Source organism: Anolis sagrei, chromosome 2 (genome assembly GCF_037176765.1).
Source record: "Anolis sagrei isolate rAnoSag1 chromosome 2, rAnoSag1.mat, whole genome shotgun sequence".
NCBI classification, from domain to species: Eukaryota; Metazoa; Chordata; class Lepidosauria; order Squamata; family Dactyloidae; genus Anolis; species Anolis sagrei.
In genome coordinates, this window is record NC_090022.1 from 139,346,948 (window position 1) to 139,366,056 (window position 19,109).

The following is a 19,109-nucleotide window of genomic DNA, read 5'->3' on the forward strand; positions in this document are numbered from 1 at the left end:
GTGCCACCGGGGGCTCCACCCATATCTTTGAGGTCTCATGTAAAAATCCAGTTTTTGGTAGACTTACTGAATCAACAGAATTCGTACTAAGTATTGATTTAGCATTCAGGCATTGATTCAGTGGGTTTACCTCAGTTGTGACAAATAATTAATAATAATATTTTATTTGTAACCTGCACTGTCTCCCTGAGGGGATTCAGGGCAGTGGGTTTACTTGGTTTATTTCTTCCCAAGAAAAGCAAAAAATGCCACAGACCCATTGCTGGCTAAATGGGTTTTGCCAGGTGTTCAGTTCCAACCTCCCCTCTCTGCTCCCATCACTTTGAATGTGGTTCTTTCTAACCCTTCTGTTGTATCACTCACCGGGTCAGAGAACAGCCTGTTTGGGATGGTAGGCGTCCGCTGGTCAACACAAACCACTTTCTTCATTTCTTCAAAGCTGGGGTCAACTGGCACCATATCAAAGAAAGGAGGCTTGTAATCTTCCACAATCCCTGTAAGATGAACAGACGGAGTTGAGGTGAGAACATCCAGATGCCCTTGGCGTGTGGCCCCATTCTTTTATGTGATGGACAGACTCTTAACTCATCTGCCAATCTGTGCAACACTCTTCCATTTATTACTAGAGATTTGGAGAAGCTATAGCGTTCTAGATGTTGCTGGAACTCCATTTCCCATCAGACTCATCCAGACTTGGCAGAGAGCTGAGGGATGACGGAAGCAGTAGTTCCCAGGGAGGCAAGGCTGTCACCTCCTTCAAAATCTTTGTATAGGCTGGCAAACCCTTTGAAACCTTTGAAAATCGATTTTCCAAGACAAATGTCATGAGCTTCATATATTGTGAAGTACTTTTATTTGTTTTTATTTTAGTTGTTTTAATTGAACCGGCTCCAAAGATAATGATGGTTTAATTTTTTAATTTGGATATGTTATTAATTTTAATGTTTGTTTTAATGTTTGAACATTAATGTATTTTTGTTTGTTCAATGGTAACTTCTATGCTTTTTCAACTATTGTAAGCTGCTTGAAGTCCCAGTCTGAGAAAAAGGTGTAACCATAATAATCATAATCTAATTATTGTTATTATTACTACAGTTGTTGTTGTGGAATGACCTGCCAGAAGAGATTCAACATCTGAATAGGCCTTGGATCCCATCTTCAAGACATCTCATTATCAATCAGTCAAGACTTTATTACGGTCCATGACCAGCACAGAGTGGGGCACAAATGCCCCAGGAAGGGGAAACATATTATGCATATATATGCAAATACAGGTATAACTAAATAAAAAAAAATCCAAAGTCCAAAGCACATTTGGTGCCAAGCATTTTATATTAGATATTCAACCCATATGAATAATGTTAACAAATAATGAATAATATTAAGAAATAATGCATAAAAACAGCAACAACAATATTATTATTAATGCTGATGAACAACAACATTTTAAGAGCCGTGTAATATGCTCTCTCACACATGACAATGAGAAGAAGCCAATGTTAGGATCATGACTATTCCCCCAATTTTTAGTCAAAATCTTAAAGGTTGTGATAGATGCTGTCGGGGGAAAGCATTCCTTGCCTAAGAAAACTCTATGAAATCCATAGTGTCCCCATCAGTCAACAGGTGACACACACATTCATCACTTTGGGCAGCTCTAGACTGAAACCTCTGCTGAATCTATCCCTACTGACACGGAAGCCACCAGACTAGGAAGACACACTGCTTTCTCTGGAAAGACACACCTTTCCTTTTCATCTCACATAAATAATCTTTTTGACTTTACACCTGTCAAGGTATTTAAAATAAATGTGAATGTAATTGCCCATTTGTTTTTAAATTCTTTTTCTTAATGATGCCAAGAAAAAGTTAACTCTACATGTATAATTTTGATTTAGCTAATTTGTTGTTTTGGTAGGTGCTGAAATTGTTTTCTTTGTTTGTTTTTTTTTTAAAGAGGCCTATATTTTCAAATGAAATACAGTTTGAGCTGTTTCCTGTGTTTGGAAAGACTCAGTAAAGATGCATACAAATTGTGTCACAGTGACAGCCAAAGGCACATGCGGCACTATTAAGGGAAAGAAAAATCTTCAAAGAGGTTGGATGCACCGGTTGTTATGAACCAGGGCCTTTTTCCAGTGCTGTCAGCATCAGCCTATGGTGCTCTCAAGCCTCACATAAATCAACTTCAAAACTGAGATGAAGCTCATGAAATACGTTTAATTAACACAGAGATATCCTGCTTACTTGGCTGTGAATTGCGAGTATGTCATTTGAAGGCACTTAACTTTGTGACCCATACTTTGGAGCAGCTTTCTACAACTCAGTGCCCTCTGGATGAGCTGGACTACAGTAACACCCATCCTCCCCAGACAGCACAGCAGTTGTCTTTGTTGAACTGGCATCTAGGCAACGTGCTTCCCGGTGAAAGAAAACTTGGTATAATGATTTGAGTATTGGATTATGACTCTGGAAGAGCAGGATTCAAATCCCAACTGGGCTGTAAAAATCAATTGTGTGACCTTGGGCAAGTCACTCTCGGTCAGCTTCAGAGGAAGACAATCAAACTTGTTCAGAAAAACAAGTCATAGGTTCACTTTAGGGCCACATAGACATGATAACAACAGCAATGCAGCATTATTATTATTTTTGGTTACTGATCTGACATGGGGCATGGTATCACCAGGTATACCGTGCTCAGTTTGGGGAAAAAATGAAATCTAACTCCAGGAAGTACTACTGAGAACCTGAACGAACCCCAACATTTTGCAGATCCACAGATATGAAGCCTAAGCATTTTGTGGATTTGAAAGTCCTTTGCCAAGTATAGTAAGGTACACTAAGCTAGTTCTAGAGAATGTGTGTTGTCTACAGATGTTTCTTTCAGCATTTATCATCATTGGTTATGCTGACTGGGGCTGATAGGAACTGTAATGCAATATCTGAAAGTGAGTTGTTGCAGGTTTTTCGGGCTGTATGGCCATGTTTTAGAAGAATTCTCTCCTGACATTTCACCTGCATCTATGGTAGGCATCTTCAGAGGTTGTGAAGTCTGTTGGAAATTAGAAAAATTGGGTTTTTCTAGTTTCCAACAGATCTCACAACCTCTGAGGATGCTTGCCATAGATGGAGGCGAAACGTCAAAAGAGAATTTTTCTAGAACATGGCCATACAGCCCAAAAAACCTACAACAACCCAGTGATTCTGGACATGAAAGCCTTCGGCAATACATTGAACATCTGCAATAACACATCTGCAATAACACATCTGATGCTAGGGATATTAAGAAATTTCAGATATACTGCACTCACCTTTTCTCCTGATTAATTTCATGCATTCAATACAATATCATGAGGTGCATTTAATTCGAATTGATCCTGTTTGGTACCACTTTACTGCCATGGTTCAATGCTATGCAATCATAGGATCTGGAATTCAGGGAGGCACCAGAACTTTATGGCAGAGAAGACTGAAGACCTTGTAAACCTACAGCCCCTATGATCCCACAGAATTGAGCAATTGTAGTTAAAAGTGATGTCAAACTGTGTGAATTCTACAATGTAGATTAGTGATTCTCAACCTGTGTTTTGGCTTACAACTTCCAGAAATCCCAGCCAGTTTACCAACTGTTAGCATTTCTGGGAGTTGAAGGTCAAAACATCTGGGGACCCACAGGTTGAAAACCACTGATGTAGATGTACTCATAGTAAGCATGAGATGAATTGAGATCAAGCTGAGGACATTGACTCGATAATAACACTTGTTTAAAAATGTCACTGTGCCAAAACCAGGACAACCGACAAATGATGAGAGTTGCAAGGAAAAGCATTGTTAACTGGCAGCAGATCTGATCATGTTGATAATTTGCTTACAAACCTAGCTGTGCTTATATTGTATGTCTCTCATTAAACATTTACCATCACCTTAGGAAGCTGTTAAAGTGTGCCAGTCTAGCTATGTGTGAGACTACTGCAGCGTGTTTCACTTGTGGCTACTTCTGAAGATTGTGGAAACCTTGCTGTCACTTGCTCCATGGAATCTAAATGGTTTGTCATTAAACCAAAGTTTCTGTAGTTATAGGGCCATTTACAGGCATAACAAAAGGACTGCAGCTTATGTTTAAGGCACTTAAACAACTGACAAACTGGGCTGCCCAAAAGTCTGTGTTCTTATACCTCGGAAGACCATCTTGTGCTAGGAGGTCAGGGGTTGGAGAGCCAGGCCTGGAATAAGATATGTTTAGGCCCAAAGGTTAAGGGGCCCTATGAGATTACACCTCCTTCTCTCCAACTGCCTCAGTTTGGCAAGGAGGGACCTGATGAATTTTCTGTTAACCCACATCTTCAGCTGATATTACAATGTCCTGGTTTCTCTCTCCATCCCTCACTTCCTCCTTTCGTTCCTAGCTTATTTCAATTGCTGCAAACTGAGGGTCCTTCTACACAGCCATATGACACAGAATATCAAGGCAGAAAATCCTACAGCAACAACAACAACAACAACAGTACATTATACAGTCCTAGACGCTTGGGAAGTGTTCGACTTGTGATTTTGTGATATGAAATCCAGCATATATATCTCATTTGCTGTGACATACTGTGCTTTTGGGTCAGTAAAATAATAATAACAACAACAACAACAACAAGAGCAACAACTGTATTTTTATACCCCGCCACCATCTCCCCTAGGGGACTCAGGGCGACTTACAAAGGGGCAAGCCCAAAAATTACAGATAAAAACAGAGACACAATTAAAATAAATCAAATAAAAATAATAAAACATAACACAGTCATAAACATCATCATAAAACAATATGGCTGATATAAAGGTCATAGGGGAAGGGGCCAAGTTCAATGTGTAGATGTGGTTTGCACTCAGGCCCCTTCTACACTGGCATATAAAATCCAGATTATCTGATTTGAACTGGATTATATGGCAGTGTAGACTCATATAATCCAGTTCAAAAATAATCTGGATTATCTGATTTGATAATGTGGATTATATGGCAGTGTAGAAGAGGGCTTAGTTGGCTCAAGAGGGAGGAAATATTGGAATATTGCCCATCCCAACAGACCCAGGCAAAAGCAAACTGATGCAGGGTCTCAAGGTTTGTATGTTCTTCGTCTTTAATAACTCTTTTGTTAAGTCTTATGCCAAACAGGCTACCACTTAACCATATTCTGATGTTGTTTGGTCACATGTCCCCTCTATGAAATATTAGAGGATATGCAACCTCCTTTGCCCATCCATCTAACAAGTTTATATTATTGTGTCAGGGTTTTTTTTTTTTTTGGTTTTTTTAAAATTAAAATGGCCCTCATAATCTAAGTGATGAGCAGCTTTTCTGGAGCTGGATGTTCCTTTTCAGATTGGGCAAATTCTTAAAGGTCTTATGCCAAACAGGCTGTCGCTTAGGCAGAAGGTGCAGAGTTTAATAGTGAATTTTTGATTTATAATCAATTAAAATATACTGATCCTGTTTATATTTTATTTTATATATTTAAATTTCATTATGGACAAATAATATCATTTTGTTCTTCATTAACGATTAAAATGCCCCAATTTGTACACCACTCAGCATTTGTGTATACAAATGAATCTTAAATGTAATATTAAACTGAGTTTGAGGAATATGATACTCACTGTGGCATTGGCTTCTGAATGACATATTGGCATGGATGTTGATTATCCCATTGATTAGAGTGCTTTTCATTCTTTTCCTCAATTCACAACAGTACATTTAGTGGTTTGATGCTGAATTTTAGTGACAAACTGAGGCTCTTTAAAAAAAATACTAGGAACAACTGGGGATGTGAAAAATGGAAGGGGCTGCATGTTGCCTATTGGCTGCACTTTGCTGACTCTATATTAAACTACAGTTTATTTAACTTGAGTGTGGAGCCCCTGGTGGTGCAATGGGTTAAACCCTTGTGCTGGCAGAACTGCTGACTGAAAGGATCGGCGGTTCGAATTCGGGGAGCTGGGTGAGCTCCCACCTGTCAGCTCCAGCTTCTCATGCAGGGACATGACAGAAGCCTCCCAAAGGATAGTAAAACATCTGGGTGTTCCCTGGGCAACGTCCTTGTAGACGGCCAATTCTCTCACACCAGAAGCGCCTTGCAGTTTCTCAAGTCACTCCTGACATGAAAAAAACAAAACTTGAGTGTAAATCCATCCCTGCCTGAAATGATACTGATAGATATAGACATATTGCATTTCTTTGATTTTAAGACACAATTGGTTATAAGATGTATGCTAATTTCAATATCACCAACAGGGAAACAAAGCTTCACCCCTGACTCTATAAAACCACCCTTGATTCTAAGACACATCCCTTTTAAAGAGATTTTTATATGGGGAAAAGTGTGTTTTGGAACTGAAGAAATACAGTAGCTGCTATGTGTTTCTGAGTTGTATCATTCTCCCATTCAGAACACACTTCTGACGCCCTTCTCCTAATGATTTTCCAGTGCTAGATAAAAATACATTCCTATTTGCCCCGGTCTTCCGGTATACCAACTAGCTAACTGATTTTAATCAAATTGCTTTTATTGTGTTTCTTATTTTTATTACTCGGCTGTATTCGGCTATAAACCATATTTTTTACAACCATCATAATATATCATGTGATTCGGTTAGCTGCTCTTTAGAGGGGCCAGCTGAAGAGCAGCAGCCTTCATTGTAAACAAAAAAAACTTACAGAAATTATTCCACAATGTCTATTATGCCTGTGACTATTCCCACCTTTTTATTAGGCCATCTGGCAGTTTCAGTCTGGGAACAACATGTTGCCAATGGCAGCTGAGAGTTTCCATGTCCAGAAATGTGGTAAATGTGCTCCAAGTTTCAGTTTGAACTTTCACAGAATTTACATGAACAGGACGATAACTAGTTTGATCAGTGACACCCTAGATGTTTCCATGGGAAGTAAGGAGGCCAATGGTAAGAGCAGTCTTGGAAATGTTCCTTTCACAGGGTTTTGAACTCAAATGTCCCTTCTTCCAGGAAGCTTCATGCTATGATCTCAGCAGAAGGATTCTCCCAGAGCAGCGGTTTCCACATTCAATGTCCAGGCTCCTGCACTGGCAGGTTGCTTGGGAGCCCTTGCATCACAGGGTCTATGGGCTGTCTTTCTCAGCACCTTGTGGCTCCAGTGCCATCTGGCGGTGGCCACCATCTCTGCTCTCCCAGAGTGTCTGACAGCTGGGCTTTGTTAATCCACTCCTTACCGCATGGCTCTCGCACGGAAGGCTTTAATCCATTGGGGGCGAAGGCTGAGAACCTATTTTTCCCCTGTTCATTATCCCAAGGCCCCTCTCGATCTTACTCCAACTACAAGGGAACTATAATGCACTAGCCAATCAAACCTCATCAAAAGGGGTGCAAGGGCTATCCATATGCAAAGCTGTGGCACTTCTTTTCACAGGAGACTTGGCTGGACCCTCTCTGCTCTCTTTGCATAACCAGACAAAGCTATCAAGAGAGCCAATATGGCATAGTGACTTAATCCTAGAGAGCAGGGTTTGAATCCCCACTCGGCCATAGAAATCTACTGGGTGACCTTGGGCAAGTCACACTTTGTCAGCCTCTGCTGAGAAAGGAGCCCCCAGTGGGTTAAACCCTTGTGCCAGCAGGACTGAAGAGCAACAGGTTGGAGATTCAAATCTGGGGAGAGCGTGGATAGGCTTCCTCTATCAGCTCTAGCTCGGGGACATGAGAGAAGCTTCTCACAAGGAGGATAAAACATCAAAACATCTGGGCATCCCCTGGGCAATGTCCTTGCAGACAGCCAATTCTCTCACACCAGAAGCAACTTGCAGTTTCTCAAGTTGCTCCTGACATGAAAAAAAAAAGTCTCAGCAGAAGACAAAGCAATCTTCTCTGGACAAGTCTTCCCAAGAAACCCCATGCAATAGGATAGGCTTAGGGTTGCCATAAAATCCGATTGCTCATTGGAGGGAAGGATACTAGAGACAAAGTTGAAGTACTTTGGCCACATCATGAGGAGACAGCAAAGCCTAGAGAAGACAATTATGCTGGGGAAAGTGGAAGGCAAAAGGAAGAGGGGCCGACCAAGGGCAAGATGGATGGATGGCATCCTTGAAGTGACTGGACTGACCTTGAAGGAGCTGGGGGTGGTGACGGCCGACAGGGAGCTCTGGCGTGGGCTGGTCCATGAGGTTACGAAGAGTCGGAGACGACTGAACGAATGAACAACAACAGGGTTGCCATAAAGCAGGAATGAAGCAGAGATGGGCAAAATGTGGCCCTCTAGATAAAATTTCCAGCAGCTTTAGCCAGCATAACCAGTGAGGAGGAATGATGTGAATTGCAATCTGAAACTACTTGGAAAGCCCAAGGTAGATATTGGGTGTGAAGAATGTTAGTGTTGTGTCTGTATGGTTGCATGCAAGCACATAACAGTTAACAGACGTTCAGTGAAAGGTCATGAACTGTGTGTATAATAGGCTTATTAATTGGTGGTTTACTCTGAAGGAGAGATAGGATTAGCCTGCCCAATCTGTGTCTTGACTAAGAGATTCTCTTGCTTTCTAATTAATGGCTATTTTCTTTGAAGCCTCTGGTTTGGCTGGGCAAAAGGTCAGACAGAAATAAGACTTGGGGGAAGTAGGTCTCTTTTACTCCAAGTAAAGGTAAAGGTTTCCCCTTGACATTAGGTCAGACAGAAATAAGACTTGGGGGAAGTAGGTCTCTTTTACTCCAAGTAAAGGTAAAGGTTTCCCCTTGACATTAAGTCTAGTTATTTCCCCTTGACATTAACCTAATGTAAAGGTTTCCCCTTGACATCAGGTGGTGCTCATCTCCATTTCTAAGCCAAAGAGCCGGTGTTGTCTGTAGATGCCTCCTAGGTCATGTGGCTGGCATGACTGCACGGAGCGCTGTTGCCTTCCTGCCAAGGTGGTACTTTGGAGGTGTCTATGAACAACGCCGGCTCTTCAGCTTAGAAACTGGGATGAGCACCATTACCCCAAAGTTGGACACAACTAGACTTAAGGTCAAGGGAAACTTTTACCTTTACTATGGCAGGAACACCTCATGTGAGGTGGCAAATTTGAGCTGTTTTTGGCTAAGAAATATCAATTTTCCCCCTGAACTTTTTTGGGTCCTGGGGAGGAGGGAAAAGAGGCTTGGGTGTAAGATGTATTGCAACAAGACATTGAAATAAGAAAAAACAGCAAGTGCAGAGGTAAATGCTGAAATACAAGCACTCATCCTGACATTCCTTGCAGTCATGCCCCCAAGGAGATTCCAAAAAAATGCATGCAGTTATCTTAATCTCTTTGGAGGTGTTTTTGTTAAGCTAATGGTTCTTAATAGCCCATTCCAGACCAAGGCACTCCATAGTATTTCATTTTACAACAGGGATAATTCACAGCATTAGATCACTGTTCGGATAATCCATTTTACCCTGAAGCTACTATGGGAACTGCAGCAAAAATCAAAGGAGAGAGTGTGGGGAAGCGTAGAGTGACAGAAAGAATCATTATCATAGCTGAAGCGCAAACTCTGGAGACGCAAGCCTAGCTTTTCTACAGCACCACAGAATAGGCCAATTGTAAGAACTCTCAGGTCGAACTCTTTTTTAAAAAATGTTGACAAACAAAGGGATTGTTTTAAAGTCCATTTCCCAATTCTCCACCTACAACACAGCTATAAGCAATATACTGACCACTAGCTATCCAGTCGTATCCCAGGGCCCTTCCACACAGCCCTATATCCCAGAATATCAAGGCAGGAAATCCCACAATATCTGCTTTGAACTGGGTTATCTGAGTCCACATGCAGATAATGTGGTATTTTCTGCCTTGATATTCTGGGATAAAAGGCTGTGTGGAAGGACCCCAGGCCTCTTCCACTCAGCTGAATAAAATTCCATATTTTATGCTTTGAACTGGAATATATGGCAGTGTGGACTCAGATAACCTAGGGTGCTTCCACACAGCCCTATATCCCAGATTTTCAAGGCAGGAAATCCCACATTATCTGAGTGTGGAGTCAGATAACCCAGTTCAAAGCAGATATTGTGGGTTATTCTGCCTTGATATTCTGGGTTATATGGCTGTGTGGAAGGACCCCCAGTTCAAAGCAGATCATTTGGGGGTTTATTCAGCAGTGTGGAAGGGGCCTTCATCCTTTCCTGACCTAAGTGAATGCAAATGCAAGGTGTGGAGAGCTAGGGAGACTAAAAGTAAGGATCAGCCCTTTGAGGCCTCCGCATTGGTTTGAGGACAGCAGCAGGCAGGGACGGGGCTGGAGGAGGAGACCAAAAGTTCCCGGGATGTGGCCTCTTGCCAGAGCGAGCTGTGATTCTGCTTGTTTCCTAATCAGAGCTGAACAAACAAAGTGCTGATTGAGTCTAATGGCCCCTTTAATCAGTGAGCTGGGCGCTGACACTAGATTACAGTGTTTATAATTTACAGCTAATCATTCGGGTAGAAAAGGAAAAGAAGAGATAGAGAGAGAAAGCAAGAGAGAAAACACTGTCCGACTCAGCCAGTCGAAAACCTCCACATTAACAGTCCCTTTTTAGTGATTATTTGTGCACAGGGAGCCAACTGTAAGGGATCTGGCGAGCAGAGGGGCCGGGCCTCCCCTCCATCCCCTGGATGCAGCTGCTGTTGTAAATCCCAAACAGGAGATTTATGCAGCTGCTGCAGTAAACTTTACAGCCTTCTTTTTTAGAAAACCAAGTTATTGCCATCTCCACAACCATTGTTCAACCAGGGGATGATGAATGTTGGAGTTTCTCTCACTTGTTTTAAAAGAACCAGTACTCCTCTGACATTAACTCTCTTCTAAGGCTGCTTCTAGACAAGACGTTTTTGGTGTTGTTCATATGATTCCAAATTAACATAGTAATTGCAGGAAGAGAACCACTTTGGAAATTTGTCCTAAGTGGCTCTGAATAAGCACACCATATGAAGAAGGGCTAGCTCTACCACTTGGGAGAGTGAGACCGTTGCTTCTGGTGGCAAATGCTCGGAAGTGGGAGCAAGATCTTAGAATTACTATTATTATGTTTATTTATATCCTACTTTTTCTCTCCATATGGAGACTCAAAGCAGCTCACAATAAAAAGCATTTCAATACAACTTAGAATATACAAATATCAAAACAGTATTAAATCTCATTAATATTAAAAACAATTCAGGTTAAAACCATAAAAGCATATAAATCACAGCAGTCCCTGATGATCTTAAAAACCTTCTTTAAAAGCCTGCCTGAATAAAAAGGTTGCTGCAGGAAGGACATCAGGGAGGGGGCCATTCTGGCTTCCCTGGGGACAAGGGAGTTTCAGAGTCAAGGGGCAGCAGCCACCGAGAAGGAAGGCTCACTCTCCCATTCCCACCAAACAAGCTTGAGACGAGGTGAGACTGAGAGATGGGCCTCTCCTGAAGATCTCAGGGCCCAGGCAGGTCCGTACAAGGTGATGCGGTCAGCCAAATAGCCTGGACCTGAACCATCTAGGGCTTTAAAGGTCATAACCAGCATTTTAAATTGTGACCAGAAACAAATTGACAGACAGTGGAGCTGCTGCAACAGGGGGGTTGTCTGCTCCCTGTAGCCAGCTCCAGTTAGCAACCTGGTCGCAGCTCTTTGAACCAGCTGAAGTTTCTGACCACTCTTCAGAGGCAGCCCCATGTACAGCATGTTACAGCAATCCAGACAGGATGTAACTAATGCATGTACCACCATGGCCAGATCTGGCTTCTCATGGAATAGGTGCAGTTGGCACACAAGTTTTAATTGTGCAAATGCCCTTCCGGCCACTGCCAACACTTTGGCCTCCAGGTTCAATACTGAGTCCAGGAGGACCCCCCAAACTGCGAATCTGTGTCTTCAGCAGGAGTGTGATCCCATCCAGCATAAATTGGATCCTGATTCCCTGATCTGCCTTCCAACTGATCAGAAGAATACCTGTCTCGTCTGGATTAAATTTCAATTTTTTGTCCTCATCCAGTCCATTACTGATAACAGGCACTGGTTTAGGGACTAGAATACCTGTGGTAGCTCTCACCTCTCCAAGGATCCTGTCCACATCCTCAGGCTGCACAAACTGAAAGGTAGCCATCAACACTGGACAAGCAGGAGCCAAAGTTACATCCATTGGAATTGTATCAATAACAGCATTCAAGTTGGAACTGATCTACATGACTTTATCTGCAAAGAGCCATGCAAATTTATCACAGCGAACTGCTGAATGGGCAGGGATTTCTCCTTGAGGAGCAGTATGTAATAGGCCTCTGACCACTCAGAAAAGCTCAGCTGGATGGGTATTTGTAGAAGCAATGTTGGCAGCAATGAACGATTTCTCTGTTGCCCTCATTGCCTTGGAGTAGGCTTTCAAATACGCTCTAGTCCGTGCTCTAGTCTGTGCTCGGTCAGGCCTTTAGGATAAACAGGTAGTCTATGAGTTACAAACATCTGACTTACAAATGACTCATAGTTAAGAACGGAGGTGAGACAACAGGGAGTGAGAGAAATCCACCCCTTGGAAGGGAAATTCACTTTTGAAAGAGTTATCATGAGAAAAAAGGTATCTTCACTGAAGCTTTATCCCCAATCCTTGTTTCCACAACAAGCCAATTTTTTTCAAAATCCAATTATCACAGGGACAGAAAGCGAGGTGAAATCTTCTGAACCAGAGCACAGGCAGCAAAACATGCACCGCAGGGGTGTTCACCCTTCCCTATGCTATCCAAAGCTTCTATCTGTCTGTCTGTCTGTCTGTCTATCTATCTATCTATCTATCTATCTATCTATCTATCTATCTGCTGTGATTTAAAAAAAGAAAGAAAGATCTAATTACATCTATAGTGGAGAGACTTCAATTTAAGATTGATGATCTCTCCCCTGGCCATGCTTTCCTTCCCAGCCTATAACTTACTATTAGATTTCCAACTTGGTGCATTTCCCCATTCATTCTACCTTACCGTTCACGACTGTTCTCCGGGCGATCTCCCAGAGTACGAGGCCATAGGCCCAGATGTCAGTCCGCTTGAAGGATTCAAAGCAGTCCATGTGAATCTGTTCATCTAAGACTTCAGGTGCCATGTAACGCTTGGTGCCCACCCGTGGGTTGTTTCCAATGTCCAAGAAGTCAGTGCTTTGGGAATGCATGACTGCCAGACCTGAAAATATGCAATGATGATGGTGTCAGTAGTTAGAAGAATTCTTCTTGGAGAGATTTATCAGCAAGTTGCTTGCCTGATGATGAAGCCCAGCTTCATGTTCCCACTGAGCATCGGGCATCATGGGGCAAAGTACTTTATGTCATGGAGAACATGGTTAGGACTAAGGAGCAAAATATTAAAAGAATTACCAGAAGGAGGGAGGGATGAATAGAAAATGCAGGATGGCCAACGAACAGAATTTCTATGTTTTGTGACTCCATCTCTCAGAATTCCCGACCAGTGACTCTGCTGACTGGAGATCATGGGAATTACAAGTCCAAACAACTCAGAAAGCAAAACATGATAGTGGAGAATCTAAAAGCTCTATGAGGAATAATTGTAGGAGTTCAGTATGTTTAATCACATCTGTGTCACATCTGTTGTTGTGTGCCTTTAAGTAATTTCTGACTTATGACAACTTTAAGGCAAATTTATCATGGGGATTTCTGGGAATGATAGTGTCTGACTTGCCCAAACCCATGCCTAGTGGGTTTCCATGGTTGAGTAGGGAACTGAACCTTGATCTCCAGAATTGTAGTCCAGTATTCAAACCACCACTTCTGAAGGGCTGTGACATGTCTTTTGGCAATTTTTGTTTTATCTTGTTCCAGAAGATGAGCCAACAGATGCAACTAACAAGAAGGAAGATTTTGTCTAAACAGCCAAAGAAGGTGATGGCTTATCCTTTATTTTAGGTTTCCAAACAGACAAAATTGGGTGGCTAGAACTCAGGGATGCCTTAGCTGTGTATACCTGCCTGCATGGGTGGGTAAATCAACTAGAGATCCCAGAATATCTCTCAACATTGTGGTTATATATCTTCTTTAACATGTCTCCTAATTCCTGAATCAGGGCTGGGTGGAAAAAGAGTGCCTCCTGGCTGCCAGAAGAGACTGCTCAGCCTAAGATGCCCACTCACCCAAATCAGCAATGCAGCACTGTTTATTGTTCTTGACCAGGATGTTCCTACTTTTCAGGTCACGGTGAGCAATGGCTGGCTTGCCCTGAGTGCCAAAAATTTCCACATGGAGGTGAACGAGCCCACAGATGATGGAGGAGGCCAGGAGGAGGCAGGTCTCCACATCCAGCGCAGTGTACTGCAGGTAGTCATAGAGGGAACCGTGCTCATGGTAGTGGGTGATCAGCCAGAGCTGGGTGCTGGAATTCCTGGAGGTCATGTCTGAGGCGATGAACCCTGCAGCAGGGACCAGGGAAGGGAGACAATCACAGGTCAGGAGGAATGGGACATGCACAAAGGTGTGAGGATTTGAAAAGAGATGTCATGATGTGGTGGCTTAACTGGAAAGACATGTGTTGGCAGCTTATTGGCTGAGCATGGCAGGGGCCAGAGTTCTGATTGGTTGCTGTGTCTGGCTTGCTGCTGAGACAAACAGTTTTAACTGCCACTTTCACTTTGGAGAGTGAAGAGAGCGCTGACTGAAAACAGCCAAGAAGGAAATGGCTGCCAACTCTCTGAAACCTGATCATTTTTAAGGTATGAAGTATAACTTAAAGACTGTTTAAAAGGACTGTTCATTCCCTCTGTTCTCTGTGTCAATTCAGAGAGACTGCTGTATATATTGTTGCCCTGTTTGACTTTTTGAACTGAAGTAAAGATACTGTTACTTGCTACACAAGCCTGAGTGACACTTTATTATACTGCAGGGTATATCTTGATTCAAAAACTGTGGTAATGGTTCTGTTTACTTACATTTACCAGTCCCCACAAAAGGCACCTCATGGAATGAACCTGGATGTGTCTATGTGCATTTGTGTACAGTTCCATATCAACAGATTCTGTACCCATTGATTCAATCATCAATCATTTGAAAATATTGTTTAACATTCCAAAAGAATAAACCTTGATTTTGTCATTTTATATCAGGGACATCATTTTACTATATTGGAATTTGAACATCTACAGATTATTGTATCCGTGGTGCATTTGTGTGTGCCCTGGAACCAAACCCTAGTGGATACCGAGGGCCCACTGTATGCCAGAAGCACATGCAGAATGATAAAAGACAATGTTGTAAAAATAAACATGCACCTTTGTCCAGGTTTTGGAAAAGTTACTCTATGGACAAGAGCTCCCCAAATCTCTCAGCTAACAGAGCTGCTGTATATGTGTGAACGAGAGGAAACCCAACATGGCTGATCATGCAGAAAAACTGTCAAAAACAATGATGTAGCATCAAGAAACATGTCTACTTCTGAGAACCTAGAAAATCCACTTTTTATGACAACTATTGCAGTTTTCTAAACAATTTAGGTTGTTTTGGAGTTGGGGGTACTTTTTGTACTACAAATCCCCAAAAATACATTTTCCAAATTCTGCTGTTAGAAGCACTGCGGTGTAATATTATGAGCAGAAGTTGATTCTCCATTCAGCCATGGAAATCCATTGGGTGACCTTTAGCAAGTCACTCAGAGGATGGCAAAAGCAATCCCATGCTGCAAAGAAAACCATGACGAATTAACCGTAGGGTTGTTATAAGTGACTAGAAGGCATAAAACAACAACAAGCTATTCAGATATAAAAAGCTGAACGTTACAAAAGGTTAACAAACAAGTGACTATATTCTTCTGCTCTAATAATGTGAATGATTAATGGAAGAGGCTTAGTGGCATCCAAGCTAATCTGGTCCTGCTTACACCTACAAAACATGTACCACAATAAGTTACACCTTATTCATTATTTCTTTCTATTCTTGTTGTCCTTTCAAACAGCCATAACCAATAAACTGGCAAGGCCCCCAATATGGTTCCCATCCTTTTGATCCTTCTCTATATTTCAAGGGAAAGACAGGCAAAATGAACTCTGACAATTCCATGAAATTCCTATGAAATTCCTATGAAATTCATGGAATTACCGTGCCTTAAGTCAACATGCATCTTGAAGGTACATATACACACATGCTACTTAGCAGCCCACTACTGAGAATTGGGAGTGGCACTCCCAGTCTTACCTCAGTCTCTATCCCTGAGTATTCCTTGCTTAAAAAACACTCTGTGGAATGTATAGGATCGCGATAAGTCAACAGGATTTAAAGGCACATGCAAACACCCCAATTGAGGACTGGCTCCTTCTGTACCCTCCCTTCTTGCATCTTGAGAGGATGACTATGTGTTTGTGTATGGGTTGGAGCAGCCACTTCCACACCCATCTCTTCACTTTGCCTTTCAGTGCCTTTCTTTTCAAGCCCTGGAGGAGGAAGCAGGGAAAGAAAGGACTAGTCTGTTCCCCAAAGAAGAGGGAAATCTTACTGCTGCTGCTGCCGCCTTGGGCACCGCACACTGATCTACTGTGCCTGGTAGCTAGGGGTGGGGGTTATTGGGTTATCAGATGAAGGCAGGAAGAAGTCTATATGGATTTTTAAAAGTGTTGCTCAGAAGAAATGTATCTACCAATAGTTATGTTCTAATGTGTACAATTTGGAAATAATAATAAAATTCATTTTAAAAAAAGAAGAAATGTACCCTTCCTGTCCTCACCCCAGTAATTATGCCATATTTACAATGTTTACAGGCACAAAGAACAGGAGGTATATAGAACCGTGCTGAAATATAACTTAGAGTCTGCAAATAATATACAATAAAGAGATAGACATAGGCAGGGCCAACCTGGACTATTTAACTGTGCACATGGCATTTTCCTCTACAGCTCTGGCTCCCATTCACCCATGTTTTCCCTATTTTTGCTGCTCTGGGAGAAAAAATGGAAGATATTTTGACATTTTATATTGGGCTAGTTCCAAGAACAATAAAATGACTCTTTTACATCGACTGTTTGGATATCCTCCCTTGTTCTCATTATTGTTTGGGGCAATGAAAGGTCTGGGAGTAATAATAGATGTGAAGTGGATGACAGGGGATGATTGCCTTGGCATCCATGCATTGCCATCCACTGAATTCATTCAGAGTTTTCATTTGAACTTTAAGAAGCCATCCAAGGTGCTGCACTATACCTCCAAAACAAGAGTTCCACTTTGGATAGCTTGGACCAAAACCTAGAATGGGCCAGGGGCCTGACATATGGAAACAATTTTCTTCTCCTTTTGGAGACCACTTGGAACTGCTGGGATACCTAGGTCTCTATTGTGACATTTCTTTAAGGAGGGTTATCATCATTTCAGCTCACCCAAGATGTTGTCATGCCTCAGCAGCACCGTGTTGTATATCTCGGTCTCCCGGAACCATGACTGCTCATCCCGGGACGAGAAGATCTTGACAGCCACATTTTCCCCATGCCATATTCCACGCCACACCTCACCATAACGTCCCTTGCCTGTGGGGGAGTGGGTTAAAAACAAAAAATTCATCTGGTTTGTCTTGCCTAGTCTTTATTTTGACCTAAAGAACATATAAATATATCAATATGTTCCCCTGAATACACCAGCCTACATTGTTTGTTTTGCCTAGGATATAGTTGGCTAGAGTTCACTTCTGTCAGAGAGCAAGACTCGGAAGCTATCAACCTGCACTGTTTTCCTGATGAGCCTGTGACCAAAAAAGTCACAAAACTAAGAATTCCAAGCCAGAAGCAAAAAAACTCCTAGTTAATGGTTTTCAGGACATTTTTGCAGAAAGAAAGAATGTGTTGTCATTGTGTCCCAATACAACTGGTATACTGCAAACAGTTCTACAATTTGTTTATTTAATATTCTGCTTTCCTCCCAAAACTCTTTTTGGTCTATGGCAACCCTAAGGTGATCTTTTCACACAATGTTCTTGACAAGATTTGTTCAGAAGAGGTTTGGCATTGCTGTTCTCTGAGGTCGAGAGCATATGACTGTCTCAAGATAAGCCAAGGTGGCCATGACCAAGCATGGATTCAATCCCTGGTCAACGGAGCTGTAGTCCAATGATCAGACTACTACACCATGTTGGCTGCTAAAAGGGAGGATATATTCATTAAATAAAATTAGGGTTTATGGTGCTGTGATAATGTGACAGTATTCTGGTAATCTATTCAGACAATTCTTATCCATCTAGGAGGAAATTCCCATAGAATGAGAGGGGGAAGAAAGGCATGATACTATGAGACATTGGTCTTAGCTAACCTTGGGCCTCAATGCAGGAGTTTTAAGTGGCTCAATCTCCAAACTAGAGGTGTCATTCACTTCATTACTGAAGATGAAGATGGACAAATTTACTGCCTGTACATTTTCTTCTTCCAGCGTAAGTCTTGAAACACCAACTCTATGTTTTCAGTTTGGTCACACTGAACTGGAAAAAATTCTTACCAACACATCTCTGTAATTCCTGGTATAGGTTTGGAACCGTTTTAAAAATATTTGCAGATTAAAAAGAAACAAACACATAGAGGAACAAATCAACACATATGGTTCTTAAAAAGTAGGTAGGTATTTGAAAGACCAAATGAGTTTTAAGACAACTGAACTGTTGAGGTTCAGCTATGGATTTATTTACAGTGTGCAGTCAAAAGATTTCAAAACAATAACTTTTTAATGACTATTTTTTTCGTGTCAGGAGTGACATTAGAAACTGCAAGTAGCTTCTGGCACGAGAGAATTGGTCATCTGCAAGGATGCTGGCCAGGGGATGCCTGGATGTTTTGATGTTTTACCATCCTTGTGGGAGGCTTCTTTCATTTCCCCGCATGGGGAGCTGGAGCTGACAAAGGGAACTCACCTGCACTCTCCCGTGATTCCATCCTATGAAATTCTGTGACTTGTAGTTTCTTGAGAGACTTGGAATTCTAGACTAGGTGTTGCAATTCCTTGAACTACAATTGCTAAGGTAGTTGAAAAAAGGGACTGAGAATTAAGTTTTGGAAAACGTAATTTAGGAGGATGAACAAAAGCCCTCTAACAGAGGGATCTAAGCTCTTTCCAAACTACACATTCAAAGATCCCATGGAACCATGACAGTTAAAGTGGAATCAAACTG

At 41.9% G+C, this 19,109-nt stretch overlaps 1 protein-coding gene across 2 annotated transcripts in view; it reads right to left on the minus strand.

Annotated features, from left to right (window-relative positions):
- The window catches only part of ACVRL1 (activin A receptor like type 1), a 49,104-nt gene that overhangs the window by 6,335 nt on the left and 23,660 nt on the right, over positions 1 to 19,109 (minus strand). For both annotated transcript variants that reach the window (XM_060764050.2, XM_060764051.2), the window contains exons 6-9: positions 17,338 to 17,484; positions 14,116 to 14,391; positions 12,957 to 13,154; positions 364 to 494 (exon numbers count right to left, since the gene is read on the minus strand). In XM_060764050.2, coding sequence (XP_060620033.2) covers positions 364 to 494; positions 12,957 to 13,154; positions 14,116 to 14,391; positions 17,338 to 17,484 — 752 coding nt within the window. The remainder of the gene's footprint in view (positions 1 to 363; positions 495 to 12,956; positions 13,155 to 14,115; positions 14,392 to 17,337; positions 17,485 to 19,109) is intronic.